The 22,926-nt window shown below is 44.2% G+C and overlaps 1 protein-coding gene across 1 annotated transcript; it reads left to right on the forward strand.

The window, feature by feature from the left end:
* The first annotated feature begins 894 nt into the window (after window positions 1–894).
* Window positions 895–17,119, forward strand: NPS (neuropeptide S). Its single transcript, XM_029920625.1, has 3 exons — window positions 895–1,046; window positions 13,695–13,776; window positions 16,940–17,119. The coding sequence occupies exons 1-3, from the start codon at window positions 895–897 to the stop codon at window positions 17,117–17,119; spliced, it is 414 nt and encodes a 137-aa protein (XP_029776485.1).
* Window positions 17,120–22,926: the final 5,807 nt, after the last annotated feature.

Genomic DNA, 22,926 nt, shown 5'->3' on the forward strand with positions numbered 1-22,926 from the left:
ACAGCAAGGCTGGGGCCGGGGAGCACAGCAGGGCCTGGGGCTGGGGAGCACAGCAGGGCTGGGGCTGGGGAGCACAGCAGGGCTGGGGCTAGGGAGCACAGCAGGGCCCAAGGCTGGGAGCACAGCAGGCCTGCCTGGTCTCCTCCAGTGCTCAGTGTCTTAGTTAAACATCTCCACCATGTGGTCGGCCCTCTCTCCACCCTGCCCACTCTGGAGGGCTCGCCCAGAAATCTGTATTTAAAGGAAGACAAAATAGGCAAATACTAAAAGGATTTTAAGGCGGATGAAATTTCTGGGCAGCACAACAGTCAGGAAGGGTAAGCAGGGCCAAGAAGCCAGAGGAACTTCCTGAAACCTAAGGGATGTCCTGGAGGGGGACGGAGGGCCAGCGGTAGGGGCTGAGGCCAGAGTGGGGACCCTCCGGGCTTAAGCCTTGTGTCTCTCGCTGTTAAAATCCCCCATGGCTGACTTTGTGGCTGATATCCTGGGCGAGCGGAACTGTGAGGGGTGTCCGGGGAGCGCAACGCCCCCTTGAAGGAGGGCGGGGCCCCCAGCAGGGACTAGTCCCTGGCAGGAGCCGGGCCCCAGCGAGCTGCGGGGTGCGGCCCCAGGAACCGGCAGGAGGCCTGGGCGCAGGTCAAGAGAAAGAGCCGGCACTGTTTGTCCCCACATTACTTAAGGACCAGTGTTGGCCCAGAGGTGGCTCCTCCACAAATCTGCTCCGAGTCCTGGGGAAACCGAGGCTTGACCAGCCCTGTGGACGGGTGGGCGGGCACCGGGGCCATGGCTGCCCAAAGATGCTCATGGCCATGTTCAGAGATTCCAAAGAGAATCCTCTGTGACCATCGGGAGCTTTCTTTTCATCTTCCAATCTCTGAGGCCACCTTGATCACGATGAAGTTCCAGGAGGCGTTCCTGCCAGCAGCAGAGACCTCCCCCCTTCCTCACAGGTTTGCACCCGAACGGCAGAGCGCGCGCTCCGTGGTCATCCACCACGTGGACAAAGTCAGTCTGAGGGTGACATGCTTCCCGGTGCTTTTGGAAAAGTTAGGCCTTGCGCAGGTGCCCACGGAGCTGAGGCGCTGCTCCCCGGCACGTTGAGCGGCCGCGCACTCTGGCCTGGCCTTCCAGCTTGGGTAGACTTTATGATGACGTAGCTCCTTGCCTCAACCCCCCTCTTCTCTCTTCCTTCCTCCCACACATCCTGCTTCTCGGGTATTTAATTTTTCCCTCTGGCCAGCATCTGCCCTGTACTACAAATGTTTCTCAACGAAACCGCTGACAAGATAAGGAGAAACGGCGAGATGCTTCCAGGGAGCTCAGAACCTTTCCTTAGATCGGGAGAGAATTGTCGTATCTGTTGCTAACTGCGCAGCTGAACATTAGCCAGATGCCTTTGAAATGTTCACAGGCCAATGTATGTAAATAATCGGCCTGAAGAGGCCAACATGGCGGTAAACCACCCACCCCACACTCAACCTACATGTAGAGTGGATTTCATAGTTATAATCAGGTTCTGTTCCCTTTTGCAGAGAATTTAAGCATACTTCATATTCATCGATAGCTTCAGAATTCTAAAGAAATAAGTTTTTTAAATGATAAAAAAAAAAAAAGAAGAAAAACCCACAAAACAACAATGTTTGGTTTAGCCAGAAACCTCTCTTTGCCCTGTTCAGGCACCTGGAGTTGAAAGGGTCCCATTTTTAGAGGCAATGATATGAAATTAGTCTGCTGGGAGACAAGCATCATTTTGTAGGCCAGGGTGGAAGATTCCAGTAGATAAACTCCCAAGTGTCTTGTATTTATTTGTCCGTGAATACAACCCTAATAAAAGGCTGTAAAGTTTAAATGGGTACATAGTTGGAAAATAACTATGGCACCCATAAAATGTAGACGGCAGAATGTGTGGATGAGAGGTCTGAACCTTGTCGGGGGAAAAGATGCAGAGAAAGGTTAAGAGCAAGAACATATTCACTAGAATCACCCAAGAGATTGGGTTTATGGGAATGACTGGGCCCTGGTGGGCTGCCTATAGGGAGGAATCTTTACTGGGCAAATCGAGCACATTCTGCCCTCAGAGCCCGGAGGGTCTGGGGATTTTTTCCCATTTACACCTTCAAACTGGGGAGCCCAGGCAAAGTTCGGCGGGGGGGGGGGGGGGGGGGGGAGAGGATGTGAGGCTCTACTCCAGTCTCTTTTTCCTCGCATCTGCTTTCCTCTCTCTCAGAGAGATGGTCTGGGAAAGGGCCTCTGCCCGGTGAAGGGGGGAGCAAGGGAGGAAGAGGGTCCTGGCGGGAGCATCACGAGAGGGACCCAAGTTGTTCATGCCAGAGCCCAGATGGTGTCCCTGGTCCACAGCTGTTAAGGAGGATGGCCCTGGGGGTAAAATGAGGCTGTGAAGGTGAATGCTTAGCCCACTGCCTGGGACACCATCTCTTTCCCCAAGACCACCTTGGTCTAGTCTCTTCTGAGAAGAGATGGAGCAGAGAGAGTCAGAGGGAAGAGATGGCCGTCTGCTTTCCTGCCTTCCCCTTCTCGGCTTCCAGACCTTCCTCTCCATCTGGATTCCGCCACAGCCAGCAGAAAAGGGGGCTGTAGTTTCCTTCTCCGCCCTTCTCCTGTCCTTGCTTCTCTGCAGCCTTCTGTCTCCTCATGTCTGCCCTTCCACATCACACCATCTTCCTCTTCACCACACCCAGTGCTACACTTAATCAGTCAAGCTCTCCTGGGTCTGTTTGGCCGTGACGCCTGCATGGTGATGTCTGGTCCACCGTCCCAGGACCATCCTCGTGGAGAGCCTAGACCGCCTCTCAAGGCCCTTGAACGCCTGTTGCTGATTCCCAAGGGCAGGAACCCAGGCATTCTTAGTGCCCTTGGTGTGGCTCTCAGCATCCTCCCTTTGCAGGAAACAGTCTGTGGCCAGGGACCGGGTCTGTCACACGTTGGTGCACTCGGGTATCACCCAACTTTTACCTGGTTGGCAGTGCGCTCGGTCCTGCATCTGCCACCCCACCCTCGGGGCTGGGAAAGTGTGGGGAAGGGTGACTGTGGGACATGAGGCAGGAAAAGGAGAGAGAAGGTAACCCCTGCCCCACTCACAGTTTGTGTTTCCTGCACAGCCCACCCCATGATTGATGAGAACAGGATTTGGCCTGGAGAGGAGCTCACAAAGTATTTTTTGAATACACACATTCTTTTTCCCCAGAATAAAATTGAACAGTTTCTTCTCCTTGTAAAACAAGACTTTGCCATAGTCCTTTTGCAGGTGAGTGCACCCATTTTCTTTATTTCTTCATTCATTCATTTTTTCATTCATTCAAAAAATTATTGGGTCCTTACTGTTCTTTGTGTGGCTAATGAAGCAGTGAACAAGAGAATTAGCTCCCTGCTCCTGGTGGGACTGGTCCCCAAAACAAACAAAAGAAATGAAGGCATCAGATGCTGCAGCTTCCCTTGGGGTTTGGGGGGGCTCAGGGCATCCTTGCTGCAGAAGGGAGAGTTGGATTGAGTCTGATGCAGGTGGGGCCAAGCGGGGGTTACATCTCGGGTGTAGAACTATGCTCCAGCTTCAAGGGAGAGAGAGAAGGCAGAAATGGTTGGGAGGAGAGGGTACATGAATCTGGGAGGTGGGCCACGCCCCAACTGTGTGCATTGTTTCTCTCGGCCGGAAACGGTTGACATTTTGGCCAAGTTAGGTCTTTGCTGTGCGGGATTGCATCTGGGGTTTGAGTGCTAAGTGCACATAGGACTTGCAAGTAATTGTGACAACCCGAAGTACACACTTCTTAATCTCCAGCCCCCATGGGAGGCCAGAACCGTCTGAGTAGGGCTTTTAGGCTAAGGACAAGAGCTTGGGCTTCATTCTCAGTGCAATGGAAGGCATTGTAATGACAGTGTACAATTTACGTTTTTAGTGATTGTTACAGGTCCCTCTAACGATTGTATGTCAAAGACTTTAGAAGGTAAATAATTACAGTGGTGCTGGGCAAGAGGCTCTCTGCAGGCTGAGTCAAGCATGTTGGCTCTGTGCATATGGCACCCTAGTGAGTGTAAGAGAACACAAAATGGGTAAACCTCAGGACTCTACACGCTTGTCGAAAGAGATTGCGTAGACATGAGAATGGGGTCCAGGATGGAGCCTGGTCACTGGCAACATTCAAAGTTTGATAGGAGGAGGAGCCATAAAGAGGTAGGAAAGGAATGGGCAGAGAGGGAGGAGAAACCCAGGAGAATATGGCAACATGGAGGGTGAGAGAAGCAAGTTTTCAAGAAGGAAAGAGGTTGGTAATGTGTATCCCATACTGTGAGAGGTCAGGTGACACGGGAGCAGAGAGGTGACCACATGTTTGAAGAGATCTGTGGTGACCTTCACTGAAAAACTCATGGTGGAAGTGCCAGCCTTCAATAGGTTGAGGAACTTATTTCATGGGCTATTTTTGAAAATATCCAGATGTCTTTTTCTGACATAAACGATGACAACTTGTCTGTAAGCTGATGATAGCAGTCTATGAGAGACAGAGGCAGAGAGGCAGACAGTGAGAGAGAGCATAAAGGAAAACAGAGCTAACCGTGGGCACAGAGTCCTTAAGGAACTGGGGGCTTGGCCCCTGATGGGAGCAGGGACTTTCATCTGCAGCAAGTAGGCAGGGACCGCACATGGCAACGGGCACGAGTGGGTTGGTGGGCTCCATAGAGACGAGACAAAAGAGCCCCTGACTCGCTGCTTCAGCTCTCTCAGGGGCATAAGAGGCGAAGTCATGAGCTCAGGGTTGCGTGTGGGGGTTGGGGAGGGGGCACAAAGGGGCCATCGGAGGGTTAGAGGAGAAGGTACGAAATCCCCCTTTCAGACACTGAGAGGATGGGTCTACTGACCAAGCACTTTGTGCTCATCGGGCGAAGTAGGGCTCCCTGGGGAATCGTGGTCATGAATTTTTGCATGACACCAAGACACATTACTGTGGAGTTTTCCTATGGTTGTGACGTGAGTGAGGCTCCCAGATGGCGTCACATGGGTTTGTTCATGATTGGAGTTTTGCCAGCCATGTTTGTTAGACAGAGAGAGAAGCACTTTAGGGGGCATAATTTTTAAGATGGACTATGGGCTCTGAGCTGGCTGATGGAGGAGAGGGGCCTGAGCAGGTGATGACAGGCTAGAAGCCTCCTGCGTTGAGAGATCTCTGGGCAGGGGGTGGGTGGGAGGTGGGAGGCAGTGCCTGGGCTCGTGGGGAGTGGCGTTCTGCAGGAGCTGGTGAAAAGACCCGTCCTGATAGCGCACCACCCCACCCATCCATCTAGGAACTGGGCCAGTTAATTTCTGTCTGGCTACCTCGGTTGCCACCTCCTCGGTGCCTAGGCCAGTCTTCTCTTCTGCACTCTAACCACAGCGCACGGAGGGGCCTCCCTGCTCCAGTCACTGACCCTCCATTTCTGCCTGTTTCTGGCAGCCAGACCATTCCTCCTTATAAAACGTAGATCCGATTGGGCCATCACTCCTGCTGAAAGGTCTTTGTGGCGTCTGTCAGGCTTGGGTTCAAGTCCAGGGCGCGTATGCCCTGCACAACGGGGACCTTGCTCTCTACATCCTGAAATGGGTCTCTGCAGCAGCCAGACTGAGCCACTGGGAGGGCCTCAGGTGACTGTGGCTCCTTCCCTGTCCTGGCCAGGGCACATGGTGCTCTGCCCCTTCCTCACGGTCAAGGCTGAGTTCTCTTAGATGCTTTTTCCACCCCCATCCCAACCTCGGAGTTCCCATTTCTCTCTTCGATGAGTCCTTTGTGGCGTTTTCTTATCACTGCACCCCAGAACCTCACAGCCCATGGCATGTAGTGCACCCTGCTGATTCTTGGATGAATCCACAAACGAAGTGTTGACCTGCTGCAGAAAACATCCCCTAGCAGGGTTTCAGAAGGCTGCCTGGCCTATGCCAGAGCAGGGTGCTTTGTAACAGGATTTTCTCTTCTGTAGATCATTCCTTAGGCCATTTCCAGCCACTCTCCATCAGGTACCTAGGTAGTATGTTGTAGATAGCACACCAATGATTAATGGGTTTATTAAACAAAATGCCACTCATGATATAATGAAACTATGTCTAACATCTGCCTTCTTAAAAAATTCAGAGTATCATTAAAATAAAATCAAAAAGTAAGAAAACTAGAGCCACGTGCAGCAGTTTGTAACTCAGAACATATGTTAGTGATGAATACTAGTAGCATATTTTATTACTAATTATTTAAATCAACATGTAAAACATGTCATTTATCTCAAATACTATTTTTGACATTTTCTTAAAATAACTGTATCTTAATGAATCTAAGATCCTGTCAAGCAGAGTATGTACCATTATTTCACACATCACCACGAAAGAGAAATACGCTGCTGGTTAACTAAGATACCGTTATTATCAAATTGTTACCTGCCCCAATGGCTGCCTCCAGCAGGAGAAAGAAAGCTCTTAGAGAGGCGCCTGGTGGGCTCAGTCGGTTGAGCATCCGACTTCGGCTCAGGTCATGATCTCATGGCTCATGAGTTCGAGCCCCAGGTTGGGCTCTGTGCTGACTGCTAGCTCAGAGCTTGAGCCTGCTTCGGATTCTGTGTCTCTTTCTCTCTCTGCCCCTCCCCTGTTCATGCTCTGTCTCTCAAAAATAAGTAAATGTAAAAAAAAAAAAAAAAGAAAGAAAGCACATAGAACTTACTTATCTCTTAACAGTGGTTCTCGACTGGGGGTGATTTAGTTCACCTCCACCGGGGACATTGGGTAGTGTCTGGAGACATTTTCAGAGGTCACAGGCAGGGTGTTGGTGCTATTGGTGTCTACTGAGTAGAGGCCATGGATGCCACTAAATGTCCTGCAAGGCACGGGGGGGCTTCCCAACCACCAGGATCGTCAGCCCAAAATGTCAATAGTGCCGATGTTGTGAGGACAGACTCTAAACAAACAAGGAGAGCTTCTTGTCCTGCTTATTTTTTACTATCACCTTCTGGATTTCCTTTGCCTCTTATTTCCATAGAACGTTGATCTGAAGCCCGGGGCCCATTCCGAGTGCACACATGAAAACTGTAACAAAAGCATTCTAGGACCAACCATGAATTGGAGCAATGACTTATTTTAGTAAATTAACCTATGCCCTCCACAACCCTTTATTTCTCCTATTCTAATATAAAACCAGAAAATACACTCAGCCACATTCTGCATTTTAATTATGCTTTCAGAGGATACAACAGTTACGCGAATTAAGTAAGAAGCAGTAAAACTAAACTGATTTTTCCACATATGCCAAAAGATGTGGGGCCTAATGCATGCCATAATATGCGAACATGGAATCAATTGTAGAATTTTTTTAAGACACCCAAACCCTAATTACACAGAGCTGATAACCTTTTCCAACTTGTGACTTGTCTCCTTAACATCATTTGAAGATAGTTCCACATCCAGACTTAGCAAAGACCTAAACCCAGTAGCAACAAAGTTGGTGCTTGTGGGAAGTTTCTGGGTGTTATAACAGGAAGCTCTGGAAATGATAAGAGAAGAGGTCTTCTTTGATCTTTTCAGTCCAAGATCTGTCTGGCTTGATGTACTTGAACTTCTGAAGCATGATTCAGAGAGTGTTACCCAACTTGAAGGGTGACCAAAAGTCAAAAAGAATGTGTTCCTTCTCCCTCTGGCTGATGTCATGAGGACGCTTGTGAAAAGGGCATGGGTATCTCTAAGACAGTGACCTTGTGACAAATAAGAGGGAAACTTTCAATGACAAGTCCATTAAATTCCAAGAGAGAGTTGAGCGCTAACTTGGCCTTTAGGTGTTGACAGTGGGTCTTTGCCTGTTCCAACTGCACCATAAATATTGTCATAGACGTCACACTACAAGCCCCATTACCAAAAGAGATGGTCCAGTCCTGGGCAAAACCCTCAGGAGCCAGTGATGAGAGACTCTAGTCCTCTTTTCCCTCTTTTACGTGCCCTAAAGCCACCACCTATATTCAGAGGCCCAGTGCCTGGCATTCTATCTCCCTCCTCCAGACAATCAAAGCCTGGTTGAAAGAAGAGCCTTGCACTAGGCATTAATATGTTAGGATGGATTTCTTTTGGTGATAATGCCAGAGTCACTCATTTTGATCCTAGACTCTAATTAAGCAGCAAAAGGCTCTGCTTTGGTTCATAGGAAGTCAATAGTTTGGAAAGGAAGGTGAGATGGTGGAACTTTGGCCCTGCCTCAAAAGTCAGGGTCATTTTTACGTGCCCTGAGCCCCAACGCTGCCCTCTCACTGGGTCTACACCCCTGCTGCCTGGGTCCTACGTTTAATAAGCTCAAAACAGGGCACCTGAGTGGCTCTGGTGGTTAAGTGTCTGACTCGATTTCAGCTCAGGTCATGATCACCTGGTCCAGTAGTTCGATCCCCACATTGGGTTCCATTCTGACAAATTGGAGTCTGCTTGGGATTCTCTCTCCCACTCTCTCTGCCCCTCCCTGTCTCATGCACATGCACGCACATGCCCTCCCCCCACACTCACACCCACAAAATAAATGAATAAACCTTAAAAAAAAGGCTCAAAATGCAAACGCAAATCCTGCTAATGGAACTTTAGCTGAGAACTCAGTGAAGACAAGAGATGGAGTTGTCTCGTTCACTCTTGTGTCCCCTGGACCTAGAACAGAGCAGATGACCAAAAGAGAGGTATTTGGTGAACAAGGGGAAGACTGAACACCTCCTAAGCTAAACATTGTTTGGTGTGACGGATTCACGTAGTGGAAATTGCTTCTGAAGGCAGAAGTCTTTCCTGTGGACACACACAGGGGCTGAACAATTGGTTTAACAGTCTTACTATTCTACAATTTTGATTACCACGTATGAGAGGTGACCTCCCTGTGGTCAGTTGTCGGTGAGGGAGGAGAGTTCCCCACTCCCAATCAGGGTTCCAGGGAGTATTGTCAGAGGAACTCTCGAGTTGGGGAGGAAAGTCAAAATGCCAGCAGCAATTACAAGGCAAGATTTGAGAAGGAATCTTGATTCCTTCACACAACACTCAATGCTTTTCATGATTTCTTCACTTACTGAATAGCTAATGCACTAGTTTGCTGTGTACACAAACACCCCCACTGATTTAAAACAATAATTATTTAGTATTGCTCACATTTCTGCAGGCTAGGGTGGCTAATCAAGGCTCACTGTGACGGCCAACTCTACTGCCTTTATCTAGGCTTTCTCACATGTCTGCAGTTGACTGCTGGCCACAAGCCGTAAGCTAGGTGTGTCTGGGCAGCTCTGAAACAGGAGTCTCCCGTCCTCCCCTCAGGATCACAGCCCAACACGTTCTCATGGCAATGACAGAAATGCAGGAGGATAAGGCCAACCATTCAATTGCTTTTCATGTTTTTGTTGCAATATGTCTTCTCAGATCCATTTGCCAAAACAAGGATCATACTTATAAAGTCATGGAGTAGGGACGTACCCTCGGACCATGAAGAGAAGAGAAAGGAGAGAGTAAGTATGTCTGAACAAGTATCTAATCTACCACACTAAGCATCTACCAGGAAAATCCTATCAGCCTCATTCACTCTTAAGTGTTGGTACACTTTACTAGTCCAGCCTTTCAAACAGATGAGTTAATGAGTGCCATGAGGGTGGATGGCAAAGGAAAGAAGAAGCACCATCTGTTTGATTTTGTCTGTGGTGAGATAATTTGGACCCGTTATAGATTTATGTCTAAGTCAGTAATTCCTATCTGTAGGGGAGGAGGATAGGTTACGGATCTCAGGAAATCTGAGAACGGGATGCAAATTTTTGCTTCCTCTTCTCAGATGAATGTCCGTATACAAAGAAGCATGCTTTCTATACATAGTAGTAAAGGTATTCTCTGTCACCTCCAGGTATATCTAGTCCATAGTGACACCATTTTAAAAGTTTTACTTTTATCACAGTTTTATCACATGCACACAGTTTCAAGAATCAAATAGTTCTTTTTCTTAATGTTTATTTTTGAGAGAGAGAGAAAGAGAGAGAGAGAGAGAGAGAGAGGGAGAGAGAGAGAAGCAGGCTCTGCACTGACAGCAAAGAGCCTGATGCAGGGCTCGAACTCACAAACCATGAGATTGTGACCTGAGCCAAAGCTGGATGCTCAACCAACTGAGCCAACTCAACCAACTCAGGTGCCCCAAGGATGAACACTTCTATGAAAACAGCACTTTGTACCTCTTGTTCCATTGCCTGAGTCATCACTTTCAAACTTTCTGGCTGGTTGTCCTTCTATTTATCTCTCAATAACATGACTGATTTTGATTTTTTATTTTGAGCATTATAGCTTGAATTCTCTATATACAAGTTAGGCAATTTACCTCACTACAGTAATATACCATTTCCAACACCTAGCTCCCGAGTCAGGTAAACTACCCCTTGGTTAGATCATTATTCAATAGTTACATTATTGTGACAGTGCAAGTGACACTTCCCTTTGAGTCAAGTAGTTAACTGTGACTACTTTTGTTTCCTACATAAGTTTGTTTTCATTGGAAGGAATACTTTTTTCTGTACTTTTGATTTCTTTTCCTTTTTCTTTATTTTTCTGTAGATTTGTCACTAAGTCAACCCCAAATTCCTCCATCACCTGGTTCTTCTTTCAAGATATGCAGATATTCTATGGCTTTCATTTTCCTAAGAAATCTCTCCCAGAATCTTCTAGCACACACCAATATGGACCTTGTGCCCTTCAAGTCTGCTGTGCAGATCTCACTGGGATCTGTTCTTACCATCATCTTGGGACTTTTATTTCTTTTTCTCCTGTATTGATCTCCTGTTACATGTATTGCTCACATTTTCTTCTCTATAGGTGCATATGCTTATTTTTGATGAAGATATCCTGCAGTACTTCCTGACCCAGGGTGTGGGGGAAGTGTAATTAGAGAGCTTGGAAATGTTTATTACAGTCTTCCCCTGAAGAGATAGTTTGGTTGGGAATAAATTCTAGATTGGCTGTCATTTTTCTCCAGAATTTTGAAGGCATTGTTCTATTCTCTTCCAAGCTCTCAGTGTTATTTTTGAGAATTCCACACTACTTCTGGCATCTAAATATTTGTAGGTAATTTGAAAGCTTATAGGGTGTATTATTGAAATTTTCTGATGATGCATCTTGGTAGGTTCAAATTTATCCATAATGCCAGGCACTTGAGGAGTCCTTCCTTCCCGAAAGTCAGTATTTTTTGTTAGGGGAATTGTTCTTGAATTTCTTTATTGATGATTCCCTCTTCTCTCATTTTTTATGTTTTATTTTCCAGAATTTCTATTATTTACATATTAGAACTGCTGGATGGGTACTCTTCCTTAATTATCTTAATTTTTCTCCTTAGCCTTTTTTTCTTCTGTGATGTCTGGGAGATTTATGCAACCCTATCTTTCAATCCTTCTACTGAGTGGTTTTTTTTAAATAGTTTTAATTTTCATGAGCTCCTTTTTGTCCTCTAAATGATTTGCTTTATATAGCTTCCTCTTCTTATTTTATAGATACCATATCTTCTCTTCTCTCTGGGATAATATTGGTTTTATTTATTTATTTATTTTTATATTTTCTTCTTTTGCTTTCTCTCCTGTTTCCTTCAAGTTACTTTTACTTCCTGTTTGTTGGTTTCTATCTTTCAGGGTAAACACTGTTGCTACAGACCTCTCTCCCATTTTCTTTGTTCTTACCAGTTCTGCTTTATAAGTATCCTGTACTCATTTCAGTTTCACCTCTGAAGTGTCTGTTTGTATTAAGAGTGAGGGGTTAAAACATCCATAAATGTTTTGTGTGTGTTATTGGGTATTGTCAGCCTTGGACGTTAGTGGGTTTCACTTGGCTGGACTACTTTTAGGAAGGAGTGCTGACATCTCTACCTCTAAGGTTTTCATCGTGAGCTGGGCAGATTTCCCAGAGAAGAGTCTTCCATTCACTTGTCTTGAAAGTATGAGAGTAAAGACACATCTAACCATGTGCAGGAGCTGGGCCAAGAAGAAACTCATGGGTCTCAACACTGACTATAACACTTGTTCTACCTTTGTTTTCAGAAGGGTACCCCCTAACACCACTACATCCCATCCCCTCATTCAGGAGGCACTCTGCTTTTCCATTTCCTTAAAATAGACCTACAGTCCACTGCTGGAGCAGAAGTTATCTGAGCACAGAAAGTAGAGAGAAGATGTGGGATTGAACTGATTCTTAAATTTCCAGCTGATTCTTTCTTTAGTGCTGCCTTTGCCACTGGTTCCATGAATATTTGAGTCTGTGGAGGGTCTGTTACAAACTATTTTAATAAGAACTTTTCTCAGATCTACTTAGTCAGTTGCTCATGACTCAACGAAAAACCACTGCTGTCATCTTCTCTCCCATTTCTTTTGTTCTTACGTGTTTATTTGAGCTGGGTTTAAAGAAGTATGGAAAGGAAATGTGCATGTTCAGTTTTTGGTGTTATTAAAGCTCTTCATGTGATATTCCCAAAAAGACTATGATAAATATGTTGGATCATATGGCCCTCCCAACTTGGCACTAATCCCTATGGTCATTGTGTTCGTTCTGGATCACCTGCTTTTCCTTGTGGTAGGCAAAGTGCAACTCTATGATTGACAACTACATGAGAATCATATTGATTGGCAGTTCCCTAAAGAAAAGGATGTAGCACTGACAAATAGGTAACAAATGTCCCAGGCACAGGGCAGCTCTGTCCTTCAAAAGGTGCTGATCTTGATGAAGCAAGGATTTCCCTCGGTTGCTTTGTATTCAAAAAAATTTTGGCTCCGTCTCTGAAACCCTAGTTATCCAAGCAGAGAGCACCTCCCTTGATGTCTTTCCCCTTTGTAAGGCTCAGCAACATCTGTTCACACTTCGTGCTCCTGAGTCAATTTGTTAATGTGGTTGCCCACTGGTGTGCAAGGATAGCAAAGGCTCCTGGGAGACATTCTATGCCCTGGAGAGAGGAAGGAGGCCATGGCACGCAGCTCTTCTGGGGCACTGTGCCTGGAGCGCTGGGTATGTGCGTGGAAGGAGGTAGACCCAATGCCCTTTCTTTATTTGAGTGACTAGTGGCAAAGGGAGGTAATACTTGTTTCCCTGCTTTCACCTCAGAAGTCCTAAAGGAAGGAAACCCATTGTGAAAAACGTAATCTGTGTGCTTTGTGAGGGTAGATGCTCTTTTTCTTGTAAGGATTTTGCATTAGTCTCTGAAACAAGATGCCTGGGACATTCAAAGAAATAATGCCATCCTTTGGAGCTGTTAAACTTTAAGTTAAAGAAACTTGTGGTTTCTTCTGAGACCTCTAGCCGTCTGTGTCACAGTGACACAGTTTAGAGGGCAATGCTGTTGAAGGACACTTTTAATAGCGAACTTTAAACGAAGTCAATCCTTGGTAGCTCTGTGACGATCCCTGTCCGTTATTGTCCTTTTCCAACTTAACAAGAACAAAAAAGAACCAATTAGTCACATATGATGGGACGTGATGACATTTTTACTCCTGAACTTTTCTGATATAAAAAGGCCACTCATGGAAGATCTGACAGTAAGCGTGAGGAGTTTGGCAATAAAACCACCCATCTGCGGAGACTTCGGAAAGCCCAAAATGATTAGGTAAAAAACTACTTTTTTCCCACACAAAATGCCGAATTTGTGTATGCTTTTAAATTCATACTTGCCTAAATGAATCTAATCTTAAGGTGTTTCCCTCCTGTCTTACAGCTCATTAAAATTCAGCCTCATTCTACTTCTGCTGATTTCTACAATGCATGTGTTCTGGTGTTACCCAGTTCCACCTTCTAAGGTAAGAGTTTTGACTCTATTTTTGATGCTTGACTAGGTGGCTTACAATAAGTGTTGAAACTTGAAAATAATCTCAAGGAATATGTGCCAGAAAAGTAAGTTCTCATTAGTAGAGCTTTCAATGAAAAAGATATAAATAGAGTCATGAAATTAGTAAAAAGAAGCATTTATGTGACAATAAATAATGCTATACTTACTCATACTTGTTTTGAATTATGTAGGAGCTGGGTCCTGCGTAGAAAAGCATTCATTTCAATGCAAAATGTACATAGTTTTGCCCACAACAATTTATTTATTCCACATGTGTTCACTGATGGTCAAAGAGGACACTTAACCATTGAAACTATATTACAAATACCATGGATCCTATTTTTAAGTAGTGAATTTACTTATTTTACAAAAAAATGATAACTTTTCCAGACACAGAGCATAGATAATACATCATATCTCAATGAAATATATAAAATATTAATTCATATATTTATTCAAGAAAACTGATTGAGCTTCCAAGTTTAATTATTGAACTGTTCAAAACCTTCAGAAAATGAATGTCTTTCTTTGGGATTTTGAATACTATTTCAACAGGATATTTCAGTTGTTTAAATGTCAATACAGTATTTAAGGTTTTTCAATATTATTTTGTTGCCTATAATGTTTGGTATTCACTGAAACTTAACCTGGCATACTATAATTACTGAGTCGATGTAATTCATGAAACTATTTTTAGGATAGTTAGATGCTCCATAAATCCTAAATAATAGATATATTTCCAAACATAATGGTCTAGCTGTTTATATTATTGGTCTTCTCACTAATCTTTGCATCTGTCATTTTTCTATTTCTGGTTTACTGAAGCTAGGTTCCTTTTTCTTGATTTAGTCCTATGAACATTCAACGCTAATTGAGTCATTGATTCTATAAGACACCAACCATATTGATCAAGTTGATGAGTCACAACCCATAAATTGGTACATTTTCTCAAGCATCTTCCTCATTACTTTTTATTCTTTTCCCCAAGGTTTGTTCATAACATTTCTGTTGAACAAGAGGCATTTGTGTGTGGCTTTTTTTAAAAAAATAAGAATGTACTTTCTTCTAATGTACTTACAAATCTGCTTGCCCATAAATGAAATGTTTCTTCTTTCACTGTGTTTTCCATGTTTCTATTTTTGCATGTGACAATTCCGTTCTCATTATAACTCCATCATGTAGCAATGGTACCAATTTGACTGTTTAAAGTGAGTAATCATGCAGAGAAATAACATGTAGGCTTTTGTAATATTTGTTGTGAACTTCATACAGTCCATCAACTAAGCAAGTATGCCATATTATTCTGTTAATAAGCCAGCTCTGGCAAGGACTCCCTTCAATGGTCAGCAAAGTATATCGGTATCTCTTTAGGGGTGTTTTCAGGATCCCATAACCAGAACGGATGCATTTTTTTTTCAATATAAAGGTGGCATCATGAATATTTCTGGAAAGCATTGGGATGCTTCCTTTTCTGAAATGATTCATAGGCCCCTCCTTGTTGGGGATTCAAAATAGATGGCATTATATCGTGCTTAGATTTCCTCCATTAACACAGAGAAAAACGCATAGTGGCCATTCAAATGAGAGCTGTGGATTGGTTTTCTCATGACCAATATTTCGGAAACCCTGACAGACTATTCCTGGGCCCAAAGAAGAAAAAAAAAAAAAGCCCAACTTTTTTCCAGAGGTCAGTGGGAATGGTGTGCCTGGGAGCACTGACTGCTGGAACCTTCAGTAAACCACCAAGTCATAGACGAAGATCCCAGAGAGCATTTTTTCCACTCTGTCCCCATTTCAGCTTCTAAAGTAACCTGAAACCACACTTGTTTTCCTGCACTAGGAAGGGAAAATAGGCAATTTTCACTTTGTAGTATGTTTCTTTCTTTATAATAAAACCATTAAGCCCCCTCTCCTCTTTTTTTAAAAAAGTGTTTATTTATTTTGAGAGAGAGAGAGAGGGCACAATTGGGAGAGGGGCAGAGAAAGAGAGAGAGAGCAGGGGAAGGACAGAGAGAGAGGGAGAGAGAATCCTAAGCATGCTGTGTGCTGTTCGCACAGAGCCTGACATAGGGCTTGATCCCACCAACCATGAGATCACGACCTGAGTCAAAATCAAGAGTCAGTTGCTTAGCTGACTGAGCCCCCCCCAAGCTCCTGTGCCCCTCTTTCCTCTTATTGCTCTCGTGTGGTTGAGAAACATGGACTTGGAGTCAGATGCTTCCACTCAAATCTCTGCTTCACCTATAAGCCATTTAATCTCCTCATTTAAAACTGAGAAATAATAATACCAACATCATACATGGAGCTTTCGGAGAGGATAAAATGAGAAGAAGCACATAAAGCATTTGCCACACAGAAGATCACTGATAAATCTTTGCTCCATTTATTGTTGGAATTTGCAGTTGTGCCTCATCAACATTGTACTTCCTCTGAAATCTCTCTTTTGTGGTTGACAAGTGTTGAAAATTCATACTTGATCCCTGGGTCAGAGTTGCTTCCTGGAATTTCCAGCCCTGTTTCTTGGGACATGCCCCTTTGCTCTTTGCTTGGTTTCTTCATCTAGAAAGGGTGAGGTTGGTCAGATCCTCAATGGCCAATTTGAGCTCTAAGGTTCCAGATGTATATTTCTTTCAAGGCTAAGGGCCCCTATACTCTCTAGGTCTTTGAGACACTGGTGAGGACCTGAGCCAAAGTCAAAAGATGTGGATGCCATTGTTCAAGTAGCAAGATATCCTTATGGGGAGCCTTGGCAAATGGCCCAGGACAAACTCCCGAAATAAAGTGTTTCCAACTGAAACCTGAAGTTTGGTTATCATGGGCTGTTTTTCTTAGTGAATTTAAAAAGCTTCCCAGGACTCATTAGTGCCAAGTGAAAGATTCTTTATAAAGTAATGGCAACCAGATAACTATATGTGGCATATGATGCATGGACTGGGTAACAGCAATGACATCAGTAGCATAAAAATTAGACAAGAGCTCTCAATAATATTTTGTATTTAGATAAAGCGTATGTTGTGTAGTGGCCAAACTTCCCTCTTAGAAAGTTTGGAGATGTTGGATATATTCTTACTATTGAAATAAACTTTTAACCCTAAAGCTGTATTCTCTCCCTCCTCCCCCATCTGAATTGCCAGGTATCTGGAAAATCTGATTACTTTCTCATCCTACTGAATGGCTGCCCTACAGGGACGGACAGGAGCGAGGGACTAGATTTTCTAAAGCCAATTTTGGAGAAGACGCTTATGAAAAGGTCCTTTCGCAATGGAGTTGGAACAGGGATGAAAAAAACTTCCTTTCGAAGAGCAAAGTCATGAATAAGTGTGCAAAGGACTCTGGGAATTAATCTCAAACTTTGTAGAGTGTGACTAATGTGCTAAAAGTCAGTTGTATCTTTATCATTAAGTGTTGGTATGCTCTCAATTCTTAAATATCATTTCTCTCTGAGCTGGTACAGAGTAAATTGAGTTTGAAAAAAATGTAAACCTGCCTCAAACTTCCACAACAAGAGAATAAACTATTTATGTGATCAGTTAGGAACTTCCCTGGCTAAGGATAGACACATTTGCTTTGATCTTAAATTGGCCAGAAAGTATGAGCACTTTTACTGTAACGACAATGGTATGGTTTCTTTCCTGCCTATAATACTGTATATCAGAACACTGACTTTGTTTCTTTTAAATACGGCTTTCTGCAATGACTCAGCAGGACCACTTCTTCAGGGATGTGCTCTGTCAGTTTCTTAGAGAGTCTTGCGAGATCGCCCAAAGTTAAGATTCATGTTACCGCTGTATTTTCCTCAATCAATTGATTGATACTGGAAACGAATGTGACCTGTGCCCTCTGGGTGTAACTCTTGCTCTCCTTTCCTTCAAATATACTTGGACATGGATTCTTGATGGGTTTGTCTTGGAAGTTTGTCATTCCCTTTTATCTTAAAACACAGAAATCGTGCCAGTGACCATAATGACAACAGAGGCAATGCCGGTCACCCTGTGGGGTGGGGAAGTCCTTTGTGAATCATTTCCCCCAAATTGTGCCGATCAAACCCCACTCCTTCCCTTTCCAAGAAAGACTTGGGCCCTCCTTCTCCTGTAACTCCTGACATCACTTGTTTACAAAGATAATGCAACATTGGTTGGCAGGTTATTTCTTCGGAGGCCTAACTTTATTAAATGTGTCCGGGCATGTTTGATTCTGCAGCACATTAAGGGCGTTCAGACCAGGAAAATCATTACATTTTCCACTTCACTCTATATGTATAGACACCGATAAGGTGAAGAAGTCCTCATGCACTTTAAAACGGATGAGGGACCCTCCTGTCCTTTTGCTTTCTATCCCTATGGCCCTGACCTCTGTTCCTATGGGGACAGCTTTAGAAATCTAACCAGCTGACCAGCAGCAGCTCAGCCCTTCCTGCCTTCTGACCAAACTTCTTTCGAGCATCTGGAATGCAGCAAAGTAATTTATGTATTAGTAATGTCCTGTCTGCTCGCAAGTTCTGCGGCACCATAAGGCCTAATGGGTAAGGTGCAGAGTCCTTCCAATAAACCAGAAAACCCGACAACAGATTTTCAGAGAAACTAGTATTTTTTTTTAATTCTGCCTCGCATTATTGGCAGGGAGGCCAATTAACTAACCCAATAGCTGTTATTTACTCCTGCGAAGTTGAAAAATAGTTGCTGCATTAATATGCTCCTGGTAAGTGTGGTGTCAATTGGGCGTCTTATGTAGGGAAGACATTGTTGTTGCAAGGAACCTTCCTAATTTCCCATTTGCATTTATATGGATTAGTTGGAGTAATAAAACACTAAAAACATAATTGGAAAAATTCTTTTCCCACTTCTGGATCTAAAATATCACTGTAACCTCAGGGGGAAAAAGGCCTATGAAAAAGTATTGCACTCTAAAAACTGTAACAGAGGAAAAGCTAGCAGCAGGGAAATTTACCTTTGGAGGAGAAATTGTACCTTTTGCTAAGATTTTAGGAATAAAGTGTTTAGGATGAAGAACACCTGCAAGTCTTATTTAGATACTGTCATTAGAGAGATGACCAAAGGCTCACCACGTAAACCTTTGGGAAAGTGAACCCTAAGCCAGTGTCAAAACCAAGTGGCCCACAGACTGTATTTAATAATTGGTACCAGTTTCTGCAGAGCCCTGAGCCCACCTGCTCCCAAGGTCACAGCATGGAGAGGTGGTGAGGGGCTGGTCACAGGTGCTAATGACTCTTTGCCCTTCCCCATACCCTGGTGGGGGAGGGATTTCGGGAGGAGGACTGAATTTCACCTTTAGAGCCAGATGCCTTGGGCAAGGCTTTGGGAGCCTTCAGAATGCAAATATCCCAAGGGAGGAATACTATTGTGAGGAGTTGATTTTGGCCAACCTTACCTTGACCTGTTTAAGTTTCATTTCTTATCTGGAGAGATTTTTCTAAAGGGGAAGGAAAAGAACCTGTGAAGGCATGGGTACCTGAGGGGAGAGTGCTGGTGTGGGGAAAGCCTACAAAGCAGGACTGGGCAGGCAGGATGCCACAGACCCCTGGGCCACATGGTCCTGCTTGGATCTCAGGGCCACTGTTTGCTCAGTTGGATGACCTTGCTCAAGCTTCTAGAATATTTCTGAGCCCAAGTTTCATCACCTATGAAATAGAGTTAGTACAACTGACCTTATGGGGTTGTTCATTTGCTTATTCATTTGTTGATTCATTCACTTGACAACTATTTATTGAGCACTTGGTATATCCAGAGAGAGTATTCTAGGTAATGAGAATGCAATCATTAAAAAAAAATAGACCAAATTTCTGCTCTTATTGATATTTTATTAGGGTGAGAGGGGAGTTGGAGAAAACAAGATTATAGATGTTAGATGGTGATCAATGACAAAGAGACACAGCAAGGAATGGGGAGGAGTGTGGAGGGTTAGGAGTGTGATTGTAATTTCAGACACTGTTTTCAGGAAAGTTGCTGAGAATGATTAGTAAGAATTCCAAGATTTCTACCACAGAGTGATCGCAAGGGTGAAAATGATGGAACCAGACACGTAGGGGACTTATGCAGGGTCTTGCCAGAACTTTTGCTTTTCTTCTGAATGACATGGGAAGCCACTCGAGAGTTTTACACAGAAAAATGACATTATCAAATATATCTCTTTGCCTTCATTAATCTGTAAGCATCAGAAATAAATGCATACCTAGTAGGTCTCCAGACTAGAGCAGTAATTCTTTCTGTGATTGACATCCAGGAGCTCGGATTCCCTTCTTTCCCTGCCTGTTTCACAATACTATCTTGGGAAATAAATACACTGTGAGCTGGAGTCTGTGGTTGGGCAAGGACCCCGTGAAAGGAAAGCTGCGCTCTCCAGTGTACTGGAAGAATCTGGATGAGGGGTCAGATTCTAATCTGGCAACTAAAACTTGTCTTGAAGGTGAAATTCCACTGGATTCTCTTTAATGCAAGAATGAGGAGCATTTTGTTCTTACAAACATTTATTGAGACTTCCATAGAAGCACCCTGAATTTTGAGGGAGGGATGGATGGGTGTGTGAATCTGTGGATAGAAAACCCAAGCAAAGAAACACAAGAATTAAGATTTCAACTCACACACATGAAATGCGCATTTCTTTTTCTTTCCCTTGGAAATTTATTTCTAGAATCTTCTGAACCCTGGTCAGATGTGTTATCCATTGTGCCACTGGCCCCCTCCAGGAAATTTATTTCTAATACAGAAACATTAAAAACCAAACATGGATGTCTGCTACAAAATTTCCACTCCAAATGCTTAGCCTCATTTGCTTTCGAGCATTCCCAGGAAGGACCAATATTTTAGGGAACAAAAATACAAAAACAATTGGATTTTATTTCTCACATATATAGTAAGATCCAGAATACAACAACTTGACTCAATGTCACATTTTTAATTTTAATTTATTTATTTTGAGAGAGAGAAAGTGTGTGTGTGTGTGTGTGTGTGTGTGCACGTGCGCGTGCATGAGCTCAAGAGGGCAGAGAGATAGGGAGAGAGAGAATCCCAAGCAAGCTCTGCACTGTCAGTGCAGAGCCCAACTAGGGACTCATTAGCACAAAGCCGAACTAGGGACTCAGTCTCACCAACTGTGAGATCATGACCTCAGCCGAAATCAAAAGTCGGACATTTAATGGACTGAGCCACCCAGGTGGGTCCTCTCTGGACTAATTTCTGTCTGCTAATATTTATGTGGACTCATATGTTAAGGGTAGAAGTGGGTTTCATTGTCAATGGAAAATTTTCACCTTATTTCCTCTTTATGGAAGAAAGGTTGTCTTCTGTGTGGTCTGTGCCTCCTTTTCATGAGTGCCGTGCGCACTTTCAACTCTCCCCATCTGGGATGTGAAGCTTTCCTGAGCAGCTGACACTCCAGTTCAGTCTGTTTCTCCCTGGCTAACAAATCCATTCTCCTGCTTGCCCTACCAAAAGTGCGACAGCTGGCTGCATCTCTCTCCTGGAGCGCCAACAGTGGTGGACCCAGCCACGCAGGTGCAAGATGCCCCTCCACGGGATAACAAAGACCCACACGAGGTCCTGCAGGCATAGTCCAGCTGCTGAGCCTTCTGTTCGTGAGCTCTGCCTTCCATGGTGTGGTGTTGAAACCGAGCGTGGGCCTTTTGGCTGGTCCCTCCCTGGCTGTCCTCTGCCGATCAACTGTTAAAGCTCTAGGTGAAGTAAACTTGCCAAGAATCAAACCTAAAGACATCTTTACTAAGTGGACTCAATGTGTAGTTACAAACAGATTCCTCCACAGTAATAAACTCCCACTCACCAGGTTTGGGGCTTTGTGCCAAGTGCTTTCCATATTCTGTCCCACTTGCACCCTCCATAGCCCTGTAGGAAGACACTGAGATGTCATTATTCCCATATATAGACAAGGAAACTGAAGCTTAGACTAATCCAGTGATCTTTTTCATGAGGGATCAAGGTCAAGTGCCTGGAAATTATGGCAGGTTTGTATTGCCCAGAGTATAATGTCAGGCAAAGAATGGAAGAACAGGAAGAACGAAATCAGAGAAGGTGTATGGAATTGTTAATTTTATGTGTCAACTTGACTGAGCCATGGGGTGCCTCTATAATTGGCTCAACTTTATTTCTGGGAGTGTCTGTGAGCTTGTTTCTGGATGAGATTAGCATTTGAATCCCCAAACTAAGGTAAACAGATTGCCCTCCCCAAGGTAGATGGGTTTCATCTGCACTGCTGAAACCCGGAAACATTACAAGGCTGAGTAAGAAAGAATTCTCTCTCGGCCTCACTGTCTTGAGTGGGTACGTCAAGTCTTCTGCTCTCAAACTTCGATGAGACTAGAACTTATACCATGGTGCTTCTTGGGCACTCAGACTCAGGCTGGGGCTGTAATACTGGCTCATCGGAGTCAGGGCTTTTCACCTTCATAATTGCATGAGCCAGTTACTTATAATAATTTCTTATAATCACCCTGGCTTACATTCACTGTCTCTGCCTCTCCCTCCCTCTCTCTCTCTCTCTTTCTCTCTTCCTGTATGCACCCTACTGGGTTCTGTTTCCCTGGAGAACACTGACTAATAAAGTGTATTAGTTTTCTATTGCTACATAACAAATTACCAGAAACCTAGCGACTGAACACAACACACATTTGTTATGCTCTGAGGGTCAGGAGTGCAGATATGCCTTAACTGGGTCCCCCAATTCAGGGCTTTACAAGACTGCAATCCAAGTATCACCCAAGGCTATGGCCAACTCTCAAGGCTCAGCCAGGGAGGGATCTACTTCCATGCCCCAGTAAAGGTTGGCAGAATTCATGTTTATTTTTGGCTAAAGGCCTAAGTACCTCAGATTCTTGCTGGTTGTTGGGGGAAGACCACCTTCAGTCCTAGAGATTGCCGTCAACTCTTTGCCATGTAGGCTCCCCACCATGGCTTCCAGTTCCATCAACCAGTCAGGGGGTGAATCTTCCAGAAGATTCACATTGCAATTTTATAGAACATCATCATGAAATAGATATCCCATCACCGTTGCTGCATTATCCTGGACAGAAGAAAGCCATGGGTCTTGTTTACATTCGTGGGGATGGGTTTCCACAAGTAGGAGGTGGGGATCATGGGACTGCTTGAGCGTA

The sequence above is a fragment of the Suricata suricatta genome, chromosome 2 (genome assembly GCF_006229205.1).
Source record: "Suricata suricatta isolate VVHF042 chromosome 2, meerkat_22Aug2017_6uvM2_HiC, whole genome shotgun sequence".
In the NCBI taxonomy this organism is placed as follows: Eukaryota; Metazoa; Chordata; class Mammalia; order Carnivora; family Herpestidae; genus Suricata; species Suricata suricatta.